General features: G+C 38.9%; 2 protein-coding genes across 3 annotated transcripts; both read left to right on the forward strand.

Annotated features, from left to right (window-relative positions):
- Positions 1-23683, forward strand: lama3 (laminin, alpha 3). Of its 2 annotated transcripts, none has more exons than XM_087836663.1 (38): positions 1-195; positions 1532-1645; positions 1826-1938; positions 2028-2111; positions 2194-2297; positions 2923-2975; positions 3058-3207; positions 3335-3445; positions 3650-3758; positions 3985-4155; positions 5151-5347; positions 5426-5542; positions 5614-5762; positions 5867-6005; positions 6092-6191; positions 6278-6394; positions 6488-6658; positions 6801-6952; positions 11660-11866; positions 11965-12113; positions 12227-12389; positions 12984-13111; positions 13198-13348; positions 13455-13559; positions 13651-13784; positions 13993-14110; positions 15150-15284; positions 15370-15512; positions 15605-15712; positions 15826-15946; positions 16050-16156; positions 16307-16487; positions 21991-22140; positions 22235-22394; positions 22478-22605; positions 22696-22789; positions 22881-22991; positions 23095-23683. In XM_087836663.1, exons 1-38 carry the CDS (start codon positions 1-3, stop codon positions 23238-23240), a joined length of 5085 nt encoding a protein of 1694 aa, XP_087692789.1. In that variant the 3' UTR covers positions 23241-23683. The 2 variants fall into 2 exon arrangements, with proteins under 2 accessions (XP_087692789.1, XP_087692790.1); XM_087836664.1 differs by having other exon boundaries at positions 2923-2967; positions 3056-3207.
- Positions 18207-21177, forward strand: LOC148096004 (uncharacterized). The gene has a single exon (XM_087836665.1). The coding sequence runs from the start codon at positions 18223-18225 to the stop codon at positions 20542-20544; it is 2322 nt and encodes a 773-aa protein (XP_087692791.1). The 5' UTR covers positions 18207-18222; the 3' UTR covers positions 20545-21177.
- Positions 23684-24112: the final 429 nt, after the last annotated feature.

A 24112-nucleotide genomic window follows, 5' to 3' on the forward strand; every position in this document is an offset into this window, starting at 1 on the left:
ATGCAGTGGGCTGCTTCTTGGCTTTGCATTGCAGCGCCGTTGTTTTTGCTCTGCTTTGCTCCAAGTTGTCCCTCTGCTCAGAAATATCCAAAGTGTTGGCATGACAGACGCACTCAGATCCGTCAGAAGCAGCACAGCAGGAAAACGTTCTGTGATCCTTCCTTCAGCAACCAGACAGCAGGTGCTGTCACTCAGGTAATGCAGCTGCTTTTTGGCTTATCTGTTACTCACTGTGTTTTTCCTTCTTATTTTTCATACTACTGTTTGTTATTACATTATGTGGAGTGAGAGAAAACAAGGTCAAGAAATCTCAGTGACTCGGTTTTTGTGATCTGAGCATATAAAGCTACTATTAACTCTTGTGCAGTCACTATCAGACATGAGTTTTGTTACATGCCAGATATCCTAAGCTCAGTCCTAAGTCACCAGACCTTTACTTGGATATATAATAACCTTGAGCAGACTCATTTCCAACATGCACATGCTCTTCAATATGTATCTCTATGTCGCACACCACACTGTTAAAAAAAAAAATCCTAGAAAAACAGTAATATTCGGGCAGCTGGGGCGCCAAAATAATACCATGAAATAACAGAAAATAACTTTCCCATAAAAATACGGTTATTTTCAGTAATGACAATACAGTTTGTTGCCCTAATTTTACATGGGATTTTGCCTTTTTCATGTGCTTTTAAACATTAAATTAGGAACATTTTAATGTGATCAAACAATGAAATTACCTATAAACAAGGTCAATGAATGTGGCAATATGAATAATAATACTTAAATGTACAGAAATATACAGTTAACAGTTGGTTTAAATAATAATGGATTGCATTCCCTGGGACAGACTGACAGAGGCGAGGCTGCCATATCGCACCATCGGCCCCTCTGGCCATCACCAGTAGGCGGTAGGTGAAGTGTCTTGACCAAGGACACAACGACCGAGAGTGTCTGAGCCGGGGCTCGAACCGGCAACCTTCTGATTACAAGGCGAACTGCCAACTCTTAAGCCACGATCACCCTAAATAGCAATATTAATAATTAGTTGATGTAAACAAAGTTATATATTTTTCCATAGCATTACATTTGAATTTAACAGTTCAATCCTTCACATAACGGACAAATATTTGTGCAATCATGATACATTTGTGAATGTATTTTAACAATCTAAATATGCATATGTACAGACAAATACATTTACAAAACAAGGAAATTATGTTTTATTACATTACAGTGATTTTACATTAATTTACATTTGAAATGTGAAATCACAGTCTATTTATGTAAATTTAATGATATTCTAGAAGAACAGAACAAAACTGTAAAATACACAGTAAAATACTTTTATATTAGGACTTTTTCTTACAGTGCACTTTACAGCAAATACTACAGCAGGAACTGCATTTACACCTTGTATAATGATTGATTTGTGGTAATGCATTACTTTAAAGTAGGTCTAGCACCCCTGGAGTTTTCCATTATGTTAATTGCCCCATAGTTGACTGTTCATGTCGCTGTGTCATTACAGAAGTGCAGCTCTGGCTTCTACAGAGAGTGGGTCGGACCAAACAGGGGCCAGTGTGTGCCATGTAGCTGCAACGGGCTCCCCGATGAGTGTGATGAGCGTACAGGGAACTGTGTGGTGGGTGCTGACTCACACATGCACACACAAAAAGACAATCATTACTCAGATACAAGTGATGTCTCTGCTGCTGAGAAACAATATTGTGTCAAATGTCAGTGTTGTAGCATTTGTAGTCACGCTGCTGGACCAGATGGAAACCATGTTCCTTTTCTTTTGTTTGATCTAACTGGCCTCTAGAAATGTCAGTTCGACACTACAGGAAATCGCTGTGAGCGTTGCAAGGAGGGTTATTTTGGAGATCCGGTGAACAGAACCTGTCGTGCCTGTCCATGTCCCTTTACAGAGAACAAGTCAGTATCTGTTTATGTCCTACTCTTCCTGCACAGCTTTCCTTTTCCTTGTTTTTCGTGAATATGAAGACCTTCACTGTTTGTTTTAGTTTTGCACTGGCCTGCCTCGATGTTGGCTCAGGAGTGGTGGAATGTTTGTGTAAACATGGTTACAGTGGAGTCAGATGTGAGAGGTAACCATACATCATTTGCATCTTTATCTTTGCAGCAAATGCCTCACTTATTTACTTTTCTTGTGTTTTTCCCCCTTTTAAGATGTGCATTTGGTTATTATGGCAATCCCATGGTGCATGGGGGCATGTGCAAGCCCTGCAACTGCAAGAAGAATGGTTTGAACATGTGTGATTCTCTGACTGGAGGTGACTATTTATGCAATAAAGAAATAAATAATAAGTAATGAATAAATAGATAATTACTCATTGAGAAAAAAAAGATCTCAATCCCTTTGTGCCAGAAGTGCACTGATGTTTTCTCCAGGTTCACTTTGCAATGCATCTGTAATGTATAGTCTAAAAATACAGGTCGCTGAGGAAATCACCACTCAGTAACATAGAGTGAAAACATTGCAGAAGGACAATGTCTGTAGTCATTGAGCTGTGAAAGACTAAACATGACCTCCACGGGTACAGAGTGTCTGGTTGCAATTTATTTTGCTTTAATGAAGGTCTGCTTTCAATTCTTCTCATATTTCTCGGGCATGCTCCTCAGCATCTAATTTAATTACATGTTTTTGATGTAATTTTAGTTATTTAATGCATAAAATTTATATTATTGTATATATACATTTTAAATGAAATGGTATTTATTTATTTATGTATTTTTGGTTGGTTGTTGTTTGTTTGATTTCCTACAACTTACTTATACTTACTGTATATTTTTGTAGCCTGTATATCCATATATGGATTTGCATACATGGGCTAATAGGACAGCTAAAGTGGCCTTCATGTGATGAGATCCAACTTTACTATTTTTTCCTTTCAACAGAGTGCATCACATCTGGTAATAGTAACTGTGGGGATCACTGTCATGGTGAGTCTGTGTTGAAAGTTCATCTTGCAGTCATGTTTTGACGTATAAAACTAAGACTCACTATATTTCATCTTGCCTTTACCGGCAGAGTGTGACAGCTGTACTTACACTTTGCTGGTGGACTCAGAGAAGATGGATGATGATCTGGTTTGGCTGAAACAGCAGCTGCAGAACATCAATCATAGTCCTGTATCACGATCTACTCTGAACAACCTGGAGGCTAACATATCTGAAGCAAAGGTAGCGATTCACAGAGGGAATAGGTGTTTTTCTGAGAAAATACACTGCCCTTGAGAATATTTGCTATTTTAGATCATGCAGCAACATTTCTCCAAGTTCAAAGTACTTCTTATCTAATGTTTCTTAGGTACAGATGGGGAGGCGCAATACTGCTGTGAGACTCCTGGATCCAAAGGTTGAACAGCTGGAAGCAGATGTGGCTGCTGACAGATATGACTTGTCTCAGCTGAGTGATGAGGTACCTGGAGTGAATTTTCCCGTGCTAATCAAAATGTAACTCATCCAAGAGACTGATCAGTTTTCCTTTTTAATTGTAAATGCAAACTCATATTAGAATACTAGAGGATAGAAGTGAAATACAGAGAACCCACAGTGAGATTTCCCAGCTCTTTATGTTGGCTTATTATTAAATATATTTAAATATTTTCCAAAATGTTACCAGAACCTTGACATTACATCATATTTGAAGAAGACCTTGGAGTCTGCAAATGAAATGAAGTTAAAGGGAGAAGATCTATTTAAAACAGGAGGTCTTCTCACAACAATACAAGGTACATCTCTGAAATATGAAAATATTTGTGGTTTTATCAGCGTGAAGCTGGAGTGTTCCTAACTTTAATAATTTCTGCTCAGTGATATCAGCTGCAAGCAGATCTTTCCTGCCTCTCCTGCCAAAGACTTTGTGACACTTGTTAAGGAAACCAAATTACCTGTTATGTCAAAGTGGGCATCAGGCTCAGCCGTATCATTTAACAGCACTGTCTCTCCTCTTGTCAGATCTGATAAAGCAGCTAACTGAGGCGAAACCTGAAGATTCAGTTTCTCTCTCTGAAAAGGACAAAGGCAGGATGATGGAAGAAGCTCAGCGCATCATGCAGGAAATGAGAATGAGAGGCTGCACTGCTCAGAGGGACAAAGCAGGCAGCGAGCAGGAGAAGGCACATAAATGTTAGAGATCTTTTTTCCTTGAGCATAGAGATTAAAGTATGATTATGAGGAGAGAGAGTGGGGCTGAAAATGGACACATTGGCATTTAGTATTTTAAATACAAACATTGTGTTTCATGTTAAATCATTCCACAAACCAACCACCTTTCACCAGTTGAGAATTCACCAATGTTTTTATATAAAAATGACTGTATAAAGATTTAATTGACATTTTAAGAAATAACCAACTGGCATGTCCGTTTGCTAAAAATGAAACTGCAGCATATCTGCTGAAATCAAATGGAAATAGGAACAAATACCCACCAATAACTAAAAAGGTGACTACTTTACACACTACAGATGTTCTCTTCTTCGTCTTGTTTACAGTATTTATGCTAGGCTAAGTAGCCAGCATGTACCTTTATACCAAATGGGTCGATACATCCATCTATGCCCAGATAGCAGAATTATTCTCATGAAAACATCAGGCCCAGTATACTTCCTTGGTTTGACCTATACTTCCACATTTGGGGTGATTCTCACTTGAATCCTCCACTCTTGACTGACTGGCTGCAAGATTAATCTCTGTGTGCAAATCAAATAGTCTGGATGTGGAGATAGTTTTGACTCCCATAGTGTATGTGACCCAGGCTCTCACCGTTTATTGAACCAGAGCGAACACAAATATGTGGCAGATATACAGTTAGCTCCATAAATATTTGGACAGAGACAACCTTTTTCCAATTTTAGTTGTGTACTTTACAACAATGATTTCCAACAAAACAACTCAGATGCAGTTGAAGTGCAGGCTTTTGGCTTTCATTCAGTAGGTTGAACAAAAAGATATGGAGAGCTCCTCTGACCGCATCTTCACAGGAAAATCTTCCAAATGCAAACCATTTCAGAAACACAACTGCAGATTAATAATTTCATAATTAATAAAAATATAATTGTTGAAATTAGAGTTAGAAGAATATCAAATAACTCTGATAACTAAATTTTGCATACTCTCTTCAGTGTTAGAACTCATCAGCAACGACATGATAGCTGCTGCAGAAATTAAGCAACTCATCTTAATTCAGAGTGGAGACTCTCTCATGGCCTCCGATTCTGCTGTGAGAGAGTTGGGCGAGCTGCTGTTGGATGCAGAGGACAGAGTTGACAGAGCAAGGGGTCTTAACCTCAAGAGTCGTACTGCCCTACAGCATCTGCAGGTAATGGGAAATAAAGCCCTCATTGGCCATGTCATACATTTCTGATGACAAACTGTTTTATCTTTCTTCTTTTTCCAGCATCTTAAAGCTCAGCTGGATAAAGAACAAAGCACTCTCCATCCTGTGACTGAAATGACTAAAGATCTGCTAAAGAACATTACTGACATCTTGTCGATACTTAAGGAAGTTAAAAAAGTAAGAAGCAGCTTTTTATAACTTCTCAAAAGTATTGGACTTTGCATTAAAGTTTACTGTTTAAATTGCAGGAATTTGAGAAGCGAGCAGCTCAGTTGGATGGTGCCCAGCTGGAACAGCAGCAGTTAAACAACAGTTTAATAATAGCAGAGGTGGAAGCTATAGCCCAGGCAGAGGAGCATGCAAAGGAGCTCAGAAGAGTGGTGACAGAATTACAACAGTGAGTGTGAATCCCAAGAACAAATAAAGAAGCAAGGCAGATTTAGATTAGATTGGGCCCCGTTTCTTGTGTAACATAATAGACCATCTTGGATTTTGTTACAGAGCGCTTCATACCGCTACTAACAGCACTTCACTGGTCAGCCTCCTGGGTATAGGGGCCTATGACAGCAACATTAAGGCAGTAGAAATGGTTGAGAAGGCAGCAAAGGAGTCCAAAAGGGCTGCTGATCAAACCTTAAAGGTAACTTCAGTGCTGTTAGTAAGAGTTATTAAAAAAATCTACGTGTTTATAGAAAATATTAATGCAATATTTGAATGATAAATTAGGATGTGAAGAAGCGAGGTCTGATCAGCAGGTCTGAACAGCTGAAAGATAACGCAAGTCATCTATGGAGGGAAACCAGAGACACTCAAAGTCACCTTAAAAGTCTGTAAAAACAAAACAAATATCAAGACAAATATATTGAGTTTGAATGTGCAAAATGAAAAGGTGTTCTAATTTCTTTTGAACAGCGGTGTCACGTACAGTAAATGCTCACAGGAATCGTGTGAATAAACAAAAGAAAAAAAGAAGATCACTGAGAATCGACGCCTCGTCCATCTGTGACAAACTCAAAAAGATCAAAGGAGGTTTGTAGAGCACTTGGAATTGATGCAGATCAGAAAATAAACATCAAATTAGTTATTGTATCTGCATATGATAGTTTTTCTTTTGTATTTCAGATGACACAGCGACACTGATAGTGTCTGTGAAAACTGCTGCTTCTGATGCTAACGCTACAGTCAGCAGTGTGAAAGAGAGACTGAGAAATATCAGCGAGGAAGTAGGAAGAATAACTTTAACCAATATCAGTGTGAATATAAATGACATGTTGACAGATGCAGACCAGGCTGGTAAGTGTTGAATGGTGTGCAACTCACATTTACATTTCACACCACATTCTCCCGACTTACATCTTAAATTCCTTAAACATATTCTTGCAGTTAAAATACAGTCATTTAAAGGTTTTATGTGTTGTTATTTTATCTGCTTAAGTAAAAAGCTTCAACAAAGCATTCCCTGTGATGAGTGACAAGCTCGCAGAAGTCAAGGCTCTTGGTAGGAGGATGTCACCTCACCCAAACATGACAGAAAGCATCCAGAGAATCAAGGACATAATAGAGGAGACAAGAAACTTTGTTAATAGGGTAACATTTTATTTTTAATTTCATCTTTCCTATTAATTTCTTAATTGACTTGTCAGATTTGATTTAAAGCTGGAACAGCCTCACAGCGTGTGACAGTCAGTGATGGGAAGATTACTTTTAAAATGTATTCCATTACAGAATACAGAATACATGCCCCAAAATGTATTCTGTAACGTATTCCGTTACGTTACTCAATGAGAGTAACGTATTCTGAATACTTTGGATTACTTAATATATTATCATGCTGTTTACAACTACATGAATGTACTATTGCTGTGATTTATTACTGTTACTGAAGGTCCGCGGCTCCGAACCGTAGTAAAGGGACCTCTGGCTAATACGGTGAGTTCTGTGTCGGCTGGTAGCCGAAAAATAGCTTTACTTTGTTGTCTGGGTCAACTTTGCTTGCGAGAGACAGAGAGAGGTGTTGAAAGGCTGCTCCAACAGAACTTGTTGTTTTTGGAGGAAAACACGAACACGGTGTACAGTCGAGTCTTAATAGCTTACTTACAACTGGGCTCGTCAGGCACTCTTCTTGGCTGCAGTGGTTATTATTATATTTACATGCTTCCAGCTCCCGTTTCTGCTCGATGACAGCTCGTACTTTTCCTTTTTCTCCCTCCCTCGCCTCACAGACACATAACGGGTATGGCAGTCCATTCTCCCTGCAGCACGGAGTACACTGCCTATGATGCTACATTCTTTAGAGCTATACCTGTAGCATTCTGCCTATTAGCTTAGCACAACAACAACAAAAAGGCGCTCTCTCACCCAGGAAACACGCAGAGAGAGAGAGAGCGTCACTCTGTAACCATGGCAACCGTAACGCTGCCGCCTGGAACAACAGAACATAGCTGTCAAACAAAACCCAAACCGGCCTGACCCGCCACAATATGAAACAGGAAAGTACTGCCGTGTAATCCATTTATTTCAACAAAGTAACTGTATTCTAAATACCACCTTTTTAAACGGTAACTGTAACGGAATACAGTTACTCATATTTTGTATTTTAAATACGTAACGGCGGTACATGTATTCCGTTACTCCACAACACTGATGACAGTACAGTGTGCATATGAAATGTGTAGCTTGCAGACTGAACCTTATGAAGCTGTCGGCTGTGTCTGCAGTTTTCCTCAGCTTCATGGTTCTTTGCAGGTATCTTCAAGTTTTCTATCCTCTTTTTCTGGGTCAAAGCACTGTTTTAGTTTAGACTCAACATTCTGATAGCAATGCTGTGTGTAGCAGCTGCGTTTAGTGTGACAAAGTGTTGGACAAAGTTGAGAGTTTATGTCCCGGTCATTGAAACTAGTGATGGGAAAGATTCTGGCATTTAACATGTGTGAGAATCATTGTTCTGTAGCCCATCATGATGGCAGCTGCCAGTTTCCTTGTGCTGCTGTTTCATTCTTATTACTGGTTATCCTAGCTCTCTGAGTAAATACAAACTAGGTAAATAAGATTTATGTGAACTTAAATAGTGACTTTAGACTTAACAATGAAAAATGATATTTTAATAAATAAAAATATTTGTTAGGTCGCTATATAATAATTTCCTACTTTTTCTTACTCACCTTTTCAGAAGTTTATTTAATAGAAATTAATTCTAAACTATATGCTGTATAATAGGTGATAAGAAACAATTGCAACTGATGATAGAGAAAGTTGTACACATGACATTTTAAGAAGTGTACCAAATTCTTTGTTGACCTAGAGCAGATATTTTTTTTTAGATAATTTAATGGCTAATATTGACTTTATAAACTGCTCTGTAAATATTGTTTGGATTGCTAATATAAAGTTGATTATGTCACTTTTTAAATTAGAGATGTATTGGTGGTCTGATATTAGCAGCTGTTATTAGCTATTAATATTAATTATGAAGACCCATGCATAAGAAAATTTGTTTATGTCTGAAAAAAATATATCACAATAATAATATTTTTTTAATCCCTGAATATCTTTATTGCTTAATGCTACTTACAGCTTAAGTATCATTAGAAACTTAAGCTGTTTCTAAATGCTTTGTAATGCATACATAATTACCTAGGTGAGTGCAAGTGCAACTAAAGTTGCAACTGATGTTCACAATTATTAAATTACTTTTCAGTAAATGCTTTGTTATTTTTTATGATGATTCTATTAAAATCTACATCTTCCAAAGTAACCTTATCAGCATAAATATAACTATCAGCAGATGTAATTAGTGACATTTTTTTCAGGAGAGAGGTCCAAAATCCAGATATTTAATATCAGGGAAGAAGTGATGCACACTCAGGTGCAGGGTTAGGCAAAAACTGAAAGAAAACAGGCTGATATGAAGCAAAAGATATGATTAAAGATAACATTTATTTCCTTTATTTATCTTTTATAAGTTAAGAAATTAGCACTGCCAAAATGTAAAAATTCACAGTATATTGCATTCATTAATAAATGCAATACAAGAAAATCAAATAACTCAGAAAGGCCAAACAAATACACAAAAGTGAATAATAAAATGAAAAATAAAAAAATCCAACATCCAACACTTGAACAAAAACTAAAAAAAACTTTAAAATAATAAAAATGAATACAAAAAATAAATAAATAAAATCATGTCACAAAAAATTGCATTAAATTAAATGCTTGACTCCAAGACATTAAAAGACCATGTGGCAACAGAAAAATGAAGAACAGGTGGTACATATGCTGGAGCGAGTGATTAACTAGTTGAGTAAAAGTGGCACAGAAAATAGAGGGAAGCAGGATGTTATTAACGATCACAAAGAAAATATTATTCAATAAAACAGGAAGTAACTCAAACAGGAGTATTAACAATACGAGCAAAAACAATAATACAAACTTTTGATCTAATTACAAGATACTTACCATTTTTTAATGATTGTTAATGTAAAGTGTTACCTGTTATTACCGAGACAGATATTTTATTATGTTTGCAGTTTACTTTTCAAGTCAAGGGACGATCATTTATTTCACACATTAAAGCACAACAGACACTGACAAAAGTGCTGCACAACAATCGATACAACAATTGGAAAAACATAATTATAAAAATTACAAAAGCAATAAGACTAAAGCAAGTATTTCAAAGCAAACTTAAAAACATAATTAGAAATAATCAAAGATATGTTATCCTGTTTACAGAAAGACACAGTTGAAAGTCAGAACTAAAAAGGCTGAAGAGAAGAAGTGAGGTTTTAGTCAAGATATGAAAACTGTTAGTGAGGCGCACGACCTGATCTGAAGGATGAGGCTGTTCTAGAGTTTTGGATTAGCTACTTGGCAAAACTAACAAGTCACCTATGTATCCAGCAAGAAGTATAAAGCTGTATCATCTCAGAGAGATATGTTGGGGAAAGCCCATGCAGGCATTTATAAATGACAAAACTCCAGAGGCAGCCAGTAAAAGAAGGCTAAGATTGGTCAAATTTGATCATGTTTCATCCACCAATTAGGAGTCTAGCAGCAGCATTTTAGGCTAAATGCAACTGTAATAATGTCTTACTTAATCTGGTATATAAAGAACGGGAGTGATCCATCTGAATATGATGAAAGGTTATTAAAGGTTAATAAACTAAACAAGAGGTTTGACTTTCATTATTAAAAGAAACTAGCTATAGTGACAGATTTAATCGGTCTTTAATTTCAGAGAGGAATCATAATTTACACCAGGTTTCTTTACATGACATTAAGGTATGAAGCCTGAGGTGCCTGTGGTACTCCATGGGTCAAAGTGGACGCTTTAGAACAAATCCTAATGGAAAAAGAACCGTTAATCAGATATGACTTTAATCCGTTTGGAGCAGTGCCATTGATACACTACACTGCTGAAGATAGGAAATTAATATTTCATGATTCACTGTATCAAATGCAGCAGTAAGATCAAGTAATATAAGAACAGATGAGTGATCAGCATTGACAATATAAAAGAGTCATTATAAACTCTCAAAAGTACTAATATATTGCTTAAGGCTGTTTCAAATTAACACATTATATATTAAGTGCTATGTAAGCACTATCCAAAGACAATTCATTTGGCCTTGGAGTGTGCAGAGATTATCTTCATTATTTTCCTTGTTTTTGGTGAAAGGAGGACAGGGCATGATAGCTGGATTGTATTTTGGCTTGATTCATAGACAAAGCTGAAAGTATTTTCCCCTCTGATCAGGAGTAACAAGGCTGCCAGCTATGGGAAACTAAATTTTTCCAAGAAGTTGCACAGCCAAGACTGACATCTGTTGTCTGGAGGATCAACCAGGTTACAGGGTCAGCTACATGCGACTGCTCTCAGAAAGTTTTAGATAATCTGCTGATCACAATACGGCCTTAAATGCTGGTGCTGAGTCAAAAAGCTAATATACTTGGTTAAATTTTTTTTTCTTGCTGAGTCTGACCTTTCAGAAATAAACAGACTTTACCAGCTAGAATTACTACTTGGATGGTGACATTACAATTATTTACATGTGGGAAGCTGCTTCATTTAGTGACTCTGATGCAAACATTCACATTGGAAATACCAAAAAACCCCAGAACTTCTGCTTGAGTTGGTGGACCAAAAATAGAACTCAAAGTAGTGCAACCTTATTTCCATTACCCCTAATTTGTAAAAATAAAATAATAAATTTATGAATACAAATAGTTTATTTTTTAAAAACACATAAATCATCTGTTTTTATGACACACAATTTCTACCGTCTCTTATCACAGCTCTCTCTTGGCACCACTTTCAATGGAAAGAGCCACATTGAGCTTCACCCTCCAAGAGACCTTGAGGACATTAAAGCGTTTACAGCTGTCGATCTTCTCCTCAATCGCCATCACAAAACCCCGGCTAAGTCTGATGTGAGACGAAAGCGACACCAGGATGAACACAGAGATGCCAACCTGTTCGTTTTCTACCTGGGTAGCAAGAATGTGAGCGTGCATACCGGCCTACACAGGAAGCATGATGTCGTTTGTGTCTTTCTTTTTTGTTTTTAATATACCTTACGTTTCTTTTATTACATTTCTAGGCTTCTGGAGACTACATTGGAATGGCTATCAGAAACACTGTGTTGGTTTGTGTCTATAAGTTGGGTGGAGTGGTTCATGAGATAGAAACCAGCCAAATAACACTCGGAAGCGTAAACTCCTCAGCCCTTGACAGAGTTATCTTCCACAGGTACTGAGTACATATGGTAGAAGTGTATTTCAAAACGAACATGGATTTGCTAGCTGAAAGTTTACATGATGTCACCAACATGTTTCTTATCTTCGTGCCAACAATTCCTGCAGGGTTTACCAGGACGCTGAAGTGAACGTCACAAAGAACTTCACGTCAAAGGAGCGTGTCAGTCTCCCTCCTAAACGTAACCTCCCAAACACAATGACAGGCGTCTTCGACTTGGATCCAGGCAGTGTCGTTTTCTACGTGGGGGGCTATCCCGATTACTTCACTGTAATAAGTCTCTGCTTTCATTTCATCCTGCCTGCAAATTTATAGTGTTTAAAAGGGTAGAGAGTAGAAAGACGACTCAAAGCCAATTCAAACTCATTTAATAAGCTTGTGTAAAATTGTAAACGTTGCAATAGCAATGATAACTTTTGTATAACACACACGCAAGCACACAGAAAGTTTAGACACAAGCCTAAACTGTGTCTTTCATTTGTTTAGCCAAAGATAATTGGTTTTAAATAAAGGAAAAGCTAACATATAAAAACTAGTTTCCAGCACACACAGCTTCAGTTGACTTGTAGATATATATATATATATTAGTGGAAATAGGGTTCCATAGACTGCATAAATGACACACAATAGTCTTATTCAGAAACTGAAATTGAACAATTTAGTGAGAAAGGTACTTTTTGTGAAGAAGTTGAAATACAAAGTCCCTATCACAGTCTATCATCATCCTTTTGTGGGAATGGGTTAATGAAAAATAGCTTTGAGCTTCTGAGCCCTAGAGAACAGGAGTTCAACAAAATCATTTGCATTAGTAAATGACATGTTCACTTTTTCAGTCCAATTTTCAGTCCTTTTTTGTTCTCATAGCCGCCAGTGGAGCTGCGTTACCCCAAGTACAGAGGAGCCATAAAACTCTCCTACCTGAATGACAATCCTGTCTGCCTTTTTAACTTCAAACATGCTGTCAATATGGATGCAAAACAGCTCACTGTGAAGTAAGCATAAAACCAAAAATTAAAAATAAAGGTCGGACATTGTGTTGACTAGAAAAGGTCAAATAATGATTAAATTATGTGTTTAGGATTGCACAGGAAGAGGTGTCTGATTATTATGAAGGAAGAGGTTACCGCATGGCGTTCATAAAGAATCCTGACTGGAAAAAGAGGCGACTGTTCAGATTTCACACAAACAGTCGAGAAACAAATGCCTTGTTATTCTACATTGGAAACAATGTAGGATTTTAATTTTTCAATAGATGCTTGAAGCACTTGTATAACTGCATGTTTAACAAACAAACAAACAAAAAGAATTAAAATGGGTGTGTTTCTTCTGTTTTAGGAGTCCTTTTTCTGTGTGTTTGTGGAGAGAGGCTTCCTTGTGCTACAAGGTCAACAAGCTGACAGAGAGATTAGACTTCGGAGTGCTGAAAGAGTGTCTCTGTTTGTAAGAACAACAATACAATTAATTACTTTAAAAAACTTGACAGTCTTTTTGTTAAATTCATGCCTTTCTAAGCATATGCTTCCTGTTTCAGGACACGCAGTTTGCAATTGCAATTGCAGACAAATTCATTGTCCAGTATGGACCAAAAACGGTCTCCACAGATCACATTCAAACAGACTACATTAGTTATTACATTGGGGGTCTTCCAGCAGAGCTCAGAGAGAGGTAATGCAACACACGATGCTTTTAAAATCATGTCAAACTCAGCTTCCTCTGGGAGGGAAACAAATAATTCCCCACTGAAAGACTCATGACCATGACTATATGACGTATAAATGCCAGTGCCAATGTGTGTGTTGAGTAGTCTAGAAGAAAACAGTATCAGCTAATCAAACTGACCTTTTCTACGGGCCTGTCTGCCTTTGAATCTCAGACACAACATCACAGCTGCACCGCTCAGGGGATGCGTGGATAACCTGAAAGCAGATGCTGAGATTGTCGAGTACAACAGAACAATAGGTGTCAGCAGTGGATGTCCAGTCTCCTCACTGGTAATTTACCGCAAATATGTTCACAAATCTGCATTAAAATTTCTCTCAGATGATCAGAGGAAAGACTTTTTGAAACTATTTTTTTTTAAATAAAAGATGGACTTAACCACCGAGTCTGAGTAGTGAAGCCAGTGCAGAAGTTCACGACACCTGCCTGGTTTCTAATGCACAGCAGGGGAGTAATTCTCCTTAGTCAGACTTGAGAAATTGTACCTACTTCTCACTTCATTTTAGCACTTCAAGAACTTGTTGTTTTGATAACTTTGTGTCTTATATAATAACGCAGAGTGTTCCTTTTTAAAATTATGGCCCAATTAAGTATCTAAGTATGAGAATTGATGCCTGTGCAGCGGTGCTTCAAATGTGCCTATAGTTTCTAATGCACAGCAGGAGGAAAACTCCTCATTAGTGTGTTTGTACCTGCTCGTACAAATATACTTACTTCTCACTTTTAGATCTCAGTACCCCATCAAATTGTTGCCTTATTAACTTTGTGTCTTATGTAATATAGCAGCGTGTTCTTTTTGAAAATTATGGCCCCATTAAGTGTATAATAGATGTTTAATTGAGGCGCTTCACAGCAAGGTACCTTGTGATTGACAAACCCCTTATCACAGTTTTCCAGTCAGGGACACCCCTCACTTAACAAATCCATGAACCGTGATGAACTAATCGTTATTGTGAAGAATAATCATAAAGTCAGTAGCATGATGTGGCCAATATTAGCTATCACACCTACCTGGAAATAACAGGGGAAAAAAGTCTGTAGCAGCAGTTTGTTTCTTACATTCATATTAAAATAATATAACTGTCACAGGCTTAAATTAGTTGCCAGTTGTTACTCATTAAGGCTATAGCAGTGTATTCAACTTCAACAATAGTGCGCTTTATTACTTTAAAAAGTTTACTTTTCATTTGTAGGTGGAAAAATGTGACATTTCCTATTTCACATGTCAATCTCTGTCTAGCTTTAAAGCACTAAATGAACAGCCTGTAGACACAGGGGTCTAATACTGGTGTGTTTCTGGCTTGTGTACAGGGTGTTCGTGCAGCTACATTGAATTCGGCTCTTTCTGTCGATTCTCTGTTTGCCTGGGACAAACAGCCAGTGAGAGTCTCGTTAGGCTTCAGGACCACAGGCAAGCGGGGCGTTGTTCTGAAGAGCGGCTCTCAGGTAAATCTTGTGTGCCACACTTTTTGATTTAAAAGAAAATCAAAAGGAAAAGATCAAGATGGCTTTAGTAGTACTCTCACTGCAGGGCTCCGAAACTGTCCACAACCTCCAGTTGTCCCTGGACGATGGCTTTGTGGTTTTTCATAGTTTTAATTATACCCTGAGGTCAAATGAAAGGTATAATGATGGAATCTGGCATTACGTGTCTGCAGTGGGGAAGCCATCAGGGTAAGATCTGTCAGCTTTTTGCTGATACCTGGATTTTATTGCAATTAAAATTTAAAATCAGCACGCCGCTAATGTTGTCGTGATTTTCTCAGGCTGCTGCTTAGCATTGACAATGTAAATGTGAGTCCGGCACATTCAGACCAAATCAGCATGCAAAGAGGAAAATTCAAAGGCTGCATTGCTAATCTTTATACAAGCAGGTTTGTTATGCATTCTTTCAGTTGCTTCATAATATATCTCACAATATATATATCTGTTTATTACAATAACATGATTCAATTTTGATGAAACAAAATCTCCTCATTTCACACAGGCCGAGTATTTTACCTGCTGATCTAAGCTCATTATCGCAAACTGGAGATATTATCTTTGATCAGTGCAGTCAGCCTCCCCCACCGCACTCCACAATGAAAAGGCCCCAGACACACAACCTTGTAAGCACATCAAACTATTATTTTTTTCAGCTCCCCTATTGCTGCTCTTTTATTGCTTGGATAATGACATAGTAACAGCAGTCATTTTTCTGCTGTGTGTCAGATTACGACTCCAGCTGGCAGTCAATGTAGACCCCAGAGAGCATACCAACTCTATGAGAAAGACAGCTGGGTCAGTTACAACCTTCCACAAGAAAACCTTAATTATAGGTAAAATACTAAAACCTGAAAATTATAATGGCATTTTCCATGACTGGTTTGGTTTGGTAACCTTTAGAGTGCCTCGTCAAACCTTTATCCAGCTGTGTATTCATTCATAAACATTTAAAGGGACTTTGTTCTTGTTCTCATGTGTCTCAGGCCTCACTTCTCTCTTGATATCAATACCAAATCGTCCAAAGGGCTCATCCTCCATGTCGCAGGAAGAGGAGCCGTCCCCCTCCTGGCTCTGTACATGGCCAACGGCAAGATCAAGATGTCACTTGGTCAAAACAGAATCATCCAGCACAAGGAGAAGAGCAATGATGGCAACTGGCATAGAGTTTGTAACCAAGTCTCATTACAAATATTAAGTGATAAAAGCAGAAAAGCTCTAAACATTGCACTCCTGATTTCAAAGGAACAGTTGCAGATATATGGGAATTTTGGTTGCTTATCTCACATAGATTTTATCAGCAGTAGGATAAAAGAAGAAAACTAGAAAACCAGCAAAATGCAAGTGAGACTAATCGGATTGAACAAAGAAGCAAAAGAAACACAAACACTAAGAAACATGAGGGAGGAGATGATATCTCTAAAGAGGAGATCAATGGAACAAAAAAGGTAACCAAAACTAAAAGAATAAACAAAAAAATAAATTAAAAAAAATAATAAAGAAAAACAATAACTAATATTACTACTGTTGGCAGCTGGGCAGCAGGTGTCTTTCATTAGAGCAAACAAATATAACCTTTAATCCAGTCCTCACACTTTTGTTCTCGTTTTGTTCTTACAGCAGCACCAATTAAGCTTTGATTGGATGACAAAATTAACAACAAAAAAACCAATTTGTTTTTTGTTGTTCCTGAGTGTCTCACAGGCAGAGAAAATATATATTATTCTTCTCAAGAAGTAAATATATTTATTTCCCTAAACAACGGGCAGTGCCAAAATGAAGCGTTAGGATTTAAATGGTGCAGAAAATAAAATTACTGATATCAGAAAGCTTCCAATGGGATTTCAAACACCACTAACAAGAAATATGTATACAAAATATATAAAATACATAAAAAATTACATAATGGAACTGATTTTTGAAAGTTTGTTGGAGCATAAATGGAAAGCAGGAGGAACAACTAATTTCTAAATCCCTTTTATCATTTGTATTTATTTTACGCACAACTTAAGAATAAATCTAAATGTATTTCTATTTCTGTCTGGCTTCATATGCACAAATTTGTAGAATTTACAAAGTGCATGTATTTCTACCAGACAGATCACTCTCCTGGTTAGAAACGCAGAGTTTAAGAGTTTAAAGCATAGGTGTCAAACTCTGGCCCGCGGGCCAAATTTGGCCCGCAGCCTAATTACATCTGGCCCGCGAAGCCATACCAAATTACTATTAGAGCTGGCCTACTGGTATTGTACAGCTAATACATATATTGTTTAGTATTAAGCTTTGCTTGTTCCATATTCAGTTTTCCAGCAAAACTTATTTGAGTCCATAAGAAAAGATTCATTCTTATATCTGGAGGAAGATTTTTTTTTCAATAAATATTAATGTTAACCCGCGACTTTGTTCCAGTTTTGAATTTTGGTCCACTGTGTATTTGAGTTTGACACCCCTGCCATAAGTCATTGCTGATTTTGTCTTCACTCTCCATCCCCTGCCAAGCTGCAGCTGTGATTCTGCGGCTGCTCGCCGATGAGCTGACAGATAAGATCTTTTCTTATCCTCTGCATCCTTACCTTATCACCTCTGCCTCCCACAGGGCGCCAGCCTGCCCTGTTGAAACACTATTTTTTTTCAGTGTTTCAACTGAAAAAATAGAATGCCATTGATCAAAAATAGAATGCCTTTGATCCAAAGTAGAATGCCTTTGATCCAAAGTAGAATGCCTTTGATCCCTTGTGATGTCATCATCTTGCTGAGAGACAAAACCCTTAAATAGGAGCTTTGCTCTGTTAAACTTTGCTGCTCAACGGACCTTGACCTGACAGTAAGCAAACCTTTTGGAGAGTTTTGAGAGAATTTCGCATTACTTAGCAATTCACTGACCAAGCCGACACATTTCACCATGTCAGCTAACCCATCCTTCCGCTCAAATGAGCTTGGAATAGTTAAAGGGAGCATTTTGGGAAACCACTACAAGGTAGAGGCTTTCCTTGAAGAAGGGGGCTTTGGTATTGTAGCCAAATGTCGTGATACCAAAACCAACCGAGCTGTGGCTATTAAAGTCAACAAGAGCGACCCTGATATTGTGCAACAGGCAAAACTGGAACTTTTCATCCTGGAGCAGCTGAGAAGGTTGGATCCAGATGCCGCCAACATTGTTAAATGGAACGGCTTTTTCCACGACGGAGAGCGGGTTTGCTTGAAGTTCGAACTCCTTGATCAGTGCCTGTGGGACTATATAGGGGACCGGAAAAACCAGGGTCTCCCCATAAGCGAAGTCAGGCCAATTTTAGGTCAGCTCACAAATGCTCTGTCCCACCTGGGTTCTGTGGGAATAGTGCACGCTGACCTCAAACCTGGAAACATCATGGTTGTAAACCGCCATGAGTCTCCCATCAAAGTCAAACTTATAGACTTTGGCCTCGCATGTCCTGCATCTGCAGTGATGCCTGGTGACCATGTGGGGACGGTTGGTTATAGTGCACCTGAAGTTATGCTTGGCCTTCCTTACAATGAAGCAAGTGACATGTGGTCTCTGGGGCTGGTAGCTGTGGAGCTTGGTACAGGGGTGCCACTCTACCCTGGAAATGAAGACTATGATGTTTTGAAATTCATCATAGAGACTCAGGGTCAGCCACCAGATCATGTTCTAGACTCTGGCATGTACACTGAAGACTATTTCATTGAAGACAACGACAACCAACAGCGCTGGACATTTAAGACTGACCAACAATTCCAGTACGAGACAGGATATGAGTCCCTGGAGACAAGATACATAAAACTGACGCGTCTCGATGACCTCGAACAAGTAATGATGTTTAGAAGAGGACCTGAAAATGGCCAACGTTTGTTTGTAAGCTTAATTAAACAGATGCTGGCCTTGGATGCAAACCAGCGCATAACACCGTCGGAGGTTCTCCGGCATCCCTTTTTCAACCCTAAGAGTTCCCCTTGCATTGACATGAGTGCTGAAAGACCACAAAACCCGGTGGTCTTTCAGCACCCTTCAAACTTGAAATGCAAGAGATCAGAGAAAATCAACTGCAGTTTTCAAAACTCGGTTGAATTTTCTCAGCAAGTATTCGTCCACACATCAGCCAGCCCATCCTTCAGCTCAGATGAGCTTGAAATAGTTGAAGGGAGCATTTTGGGAAACCACTACAAGGTAGAGGCTTTCCTCGGAGAAGGGGGCTTTGGTATTGTAGCCAAATGCCGTGATACCAAAACCAACCAAGCTGTGGCTATTAAGGTGAACAAGAACCGCACTGATATTCTGCAACAGGCAAAAAAGGAAATTTTCATCCTGGAGCAGCTGCGAAGGTTGGATCCAGATGCCGCAAACATTGTTCAATGGAACGGCTTTTTCCTTGACAGAGAGCGAGTTTGCCTGAAATTTGAACTCCTAGATCAATGCCTGTGGGACTACATAGGGGACCCGAATAACCGGCGTCTCCCCATAAGCGAAGTCAGGCCAATTTTAGGTCAACTCACAAATGCTCTGTCCCACCTGGGTTCTTTGGGAATAGTGCACGCTGACCTCAAACCTGGAAACATCATGGTTGTAAATCGCTATGAGTCTCCAGTCAAAGTCAGACTTATAGACTTTGGCCTCGCATGTCCTGCGTCTGCAGTGATGCCTGGTGACCGTGTGGGGACGGTTGGTTATAGTGCACCTGAGGTTATGCTTGGCCTTCCTTACAATGAAGCAAGTGACATGTGGTCTCTGGGGCTGGTGGCTGTGGAGCTTGTTACAGGGGTGCCACTCTACCCTGGAAAAAAATATTATGATGTTTTGAAATTCATCATAGAGACTCAGGGTCAGCCACCAGATCATGTTCTCGATCCTGGCGTGTACACTGAAGACTATTTCACAAAAGACAACTACAACTACAACCAACAACGCTGGACATTTAAGACCGCCCAACAATTTAAATACGAGACAGGATATGAATCTTTGGAGACAAGATACATAAAACTTAAACGTCTGGATGACCTCGAACAAATAATGATGTTTAGACGAGGACCAGAAGATGGCCAACGCTTATTTGTCAGCCTAATTAAAGAGATGTTGGCCTTGGATGCACACCAGCGGATAACACCCTCTCAGGTTCTACGGCATCCCTTTTTCAACCCTGGCCTCTCCAACAGGTTCCCAAGTATCAACATTGAAAAACCATACAGAGTCAATCTCCAGCATGGCATCTTCCACCCTGGACAAAAGTGATAAAAACACAAACTGGGGTTGGAAAAGGATGTTAACAGCAAATTACACTGGAAATATTAATTAAGCTGCTCCAATAATTATCACTTTGGCTTTTTTTTTTTTTTAAATTTTCACTCCCCCCACCCCAACCAGTCGCGGCAGATGGCTGTCCCTTCCTGAGCCTGGTTCTGTCGAAGGTTTCTTCCTTTTTAAAGGGAGTTTTTCCTTCCCACTGTCGCTAAATGCTTGCTCATAGGGAATCTTCTGATTGCTGGGGTGGCCAAAACTCTAGGGGAACTAGCAATTCTTGTGAAAATTAAAAAAAAAAAAAAGCTTACCAATATTCAAAGCAGAGCAGCGGACAACTTACCATCACATCAGTCCTTTAATCCGACCTAAAACACCATGTTTACAGAAATAAATTCCATACAAATTGGAAATAAATTGTTGTTTTTGATTGTTTATAAATATATAGTGCTACCCTTCAGCCTCCTGGTAGACATACCTGTGTTATAAATGTGAAACTCCTCCGATTTTCAGAAAAGTTGACCTCTGACCTTGAAGTCAAGGTCACTGAGATTTAAGCTTCACAGAGATTTTCAGTAGATGCAACCATGGTATTGATTTGAAAAATCTACACAATCACAAACTTGGATGTCCACAGCACCTCGCCATATACCAAAGATTAAGAGGTGTTTTTTTTCTAGGTTTTTATAAAGATTACAAAACACAAATAACAAAAATGCCAACGCTATTGTCATTTTTGACAACGCTATTTTGATGTTGGCTGCCAGGACAGCTGCCACCACACTGATGTGACACACTACAAATCAACTCTTTGATGCTCTGTGCTGAGTCTGCACAATAACCTGCACTTAAACATTCATTTAATATCACGTACACCTATACACATACTGTCCCTCAAGAAGACACTGAGAAAAAATAAAGAATAACATTGAGACTGTAACTTTGCCATAAGTCATAGGTGTCAAACTCTGGCCCGTAGGCCAAATTTGGCCCGCAGCCTAATTACATTTGGCCCGCGAAGCCATACCAAATTACTATTAGAGCTGGCCTACTGGTATTATACAGCTAATATATATATTGTTTAGTATTAAGCTTTGCTTGTTCCATATTCAGTTTTCCAGCAAAACTTATTTGAGTCCATAAGAAAAGATTCATTCTTATATCTGGAGGAAGATTTTTTTTCAATAAATATTAATGTTAGCCCGCGACTTTGTTCCAGTTTTGAATTTTGGCCCACTGTGTATTTGAGTTTGACACCCCTGGTTTAAAGCATCAGTAATGACTGTCTTGATCTTTTTTTTTCAGCAAGAACAATTGGGACATAACTCTTAATATGCAGGGAAAAAAATGCAGTAATTATTTTCTCATATCTGTGTGTCATGTCACAGTGATGATGAAGTTATATTCTGTGGATGGCTGAGTTTGTTTGCGTGTGCGCAGGTTGAGTTCAGCGTGGAGAACAGCACTTTTCATCTTCTGGTTGATGGGATCCGTGTGACTGATGGCCGCTTACCAAACAATGAGGGATCATCTTTAGACCTGCACAACCCCGTGTATCTGGGAGCTGATACAAAAAGCAAAAACACTAAAGTCTGTATCAGACTCAAGCTATGGCAAATATTTTCCCACATCTTTTTGTTTGCACACTGACCGGCTTCTCTTTTCTCTTCCTGTCCTTTATCAGGGACACAACATCCCCACAGACGGCGTTATCAGCTGTATAAGGGAATTCAAAATGAATGATGTATTTGTTGGTGCAGCTGAGGTGAGCCACAAAGCCTTACCGTGCTTTGATGGGCTTGCAGAAGAAGGGACGTACTTTGGTGGCGGTCACATCGTCTTAGGTTTGGCCTTGTATTTCAAAAATCTTAATGCTGCTGATGCGTTTCAATCATCCGCACACTCATAAAGAACATTTCTATTCTAGATAACTACTTCACCATTGGCTCGCACTTTTTGTTGTCCTTCAAGCTGCGCCCTCAACACCTCACGGGTCTTCTCTTCCACGTTCAAAGTGATAAGACCAGCCTTAATGTGTTCTTAATGGAAAACAAGGTAAAAACCTCTCGCTCTTGTGACAGCTAATTAGGTAGCAATTCAAAAGAAAAGCTGCATGAGATGACAAAATATGTTATGTTTTACCAGGTGGGCGTCAAAGCAAATGATGGTAATGGAGCTGTTAGTGTCTCAGTAACACCTCGTAAAAGCCTCTGTGATGGAAAATTTCACGAGGTTACAGGTAGGACATCGTGTATTAAAAACATCCAAGAACGTGAGTCACATGTTGATAGTTGTGCTTTTAAAATTCTTCTGTTATTGTTGTTTCTCAGTCTCCAAAAAAAGGAACGCATTCCAATTAGTGGTTGACTCCGTGTCCAAGGAGAAAGCAGGCCCCAAATCCACGTCATATTCAACGGCCCTGGAATCGCTTCACATTGGGGGTAAATCCATGAACCGCTGGGCATTATATCTTTCAGAGAGTATCAGCTTTTTGTCGTATAATCTGATCAGAATCTCTTTGTGCTTTTTCCTTTCCTGAATTAGGGACAACAAATCACAATGGAGCCCCTGTGCCTTCACCTTTTGTGGGCTGCTTGCGAAATGTGAAGATTAATGGAAAGCCTGTTGCATTTGAGAAAGCCTCCAGAGTGGTCGGTCCAGTGAGCATCAACAGATGCCCCACGAACTAATGAAATACATCATTACAAACAGGGATGGGAATAGTAAACCTAGTTAGGCTGAAATCAAGCAACAATTTTTCCAATCTAACGGAATTGTATTTCTCTAAGCTTCAGGTCCTTTTTTCCACCACGGGAATGTTTTCCTCACATTTGCTCATTACAAAGCAATGACGCCAAACTCATGATAGCGAGTTGTAAATCACCTGAAAGCTTTTTTTCTACTCTCCCTACACTGTTCCAGACTCATTGATATTAAAATAGTCGCCCTGAAGCAGAAAACCTGTTACGGTCTAGTTTTATTTCCTCAGAGAACACTGATAAGGTGAGAAAACTGATAGACTCACTTCAATGCAGCCACAACACCATCTAAGAGCACAACAGCAAAATTTGCCATAAATTTAGCAGTGGATTTTAAACAAATCCACCCCAATCCCATATAATAGCTGCGCTAATCACCCCGCCCCACAGCAAGAAGGTCTTGGGTTTGAATCCAGCAGAATCTGTGGCTGTTCCCCATCGAGTGTGCATGCTCTCCCCATGTCTGTGGGGGTTCTCACCAGGTACTTTGTCTTCCTCACACATTCCAAAGGCATCCATGTTATGTTAATTGTTCATTCTAAATTGGCTGCAGGTGTGAGTGTGAATGGATGTTTATCTATCTGCGTTAGCTCTGTGACGGATTTGTGATCTGTCCACAGTGCAACACACCTCTCACCCAATGACACCTGCGATAAGCTCCGGCATTACCATGACCCTGACTTCCATACACTGAAGAAAATAGATGAATTAATTTTAGACATCTGATATATTTATCTGTTGCAATATCAGTCGCTTAACATTAACACAAAACCTTATTAATCAGTATAGCAACAGACAGAATC

Source organism: Neolamprologus brichardi, chromosome 23 (genome assembly GCF_056152115.1).
Source record: "Neolamprologus brichardi isolate AB-2024 chromosome 23, ASM5615211v1, whole genome shotgun sequence".
Classification (NCBI taxonomy): Eukaryota; Metazoa; Chordata; class Actinopteri; order Cichliformes; family Cichlidae; genus Neolamprologus; species Neolamprologus brichardi.

Excerpts from the sequence above, each read along its gene's own strand:
- lama3 (XM_087836663.1), top strand. The coding sequence starts at position 1 with ATGCAGTGGGCTGCTTCTTGGCTTTGCATTGCAGCGCCGTTGTTTTTG. Across the intron at positions 6,395-6,487 it reads ACTCAAAAAGATCAAAGGAG|ATGACACAGCGACACTGATA; the intron begins GTTTGTAGAGCA and ends TTTGTATTTCAG. Across the intron at positions 15,947-16,049 it reads GGCCCCAGACACACAACCTT|ATTACGACTCCAGCTGGCAG; the intron begins GTAAGCACATCA and ends GCTGTGTGTCAG.
- LOC148096004 (XM_087836665.1), top strand. The coding sequence starts at position 18,223 with ATGTCAGCTAACCCATCCTTCCGCTCAAATGAGCTTGGAATAGTTAAA.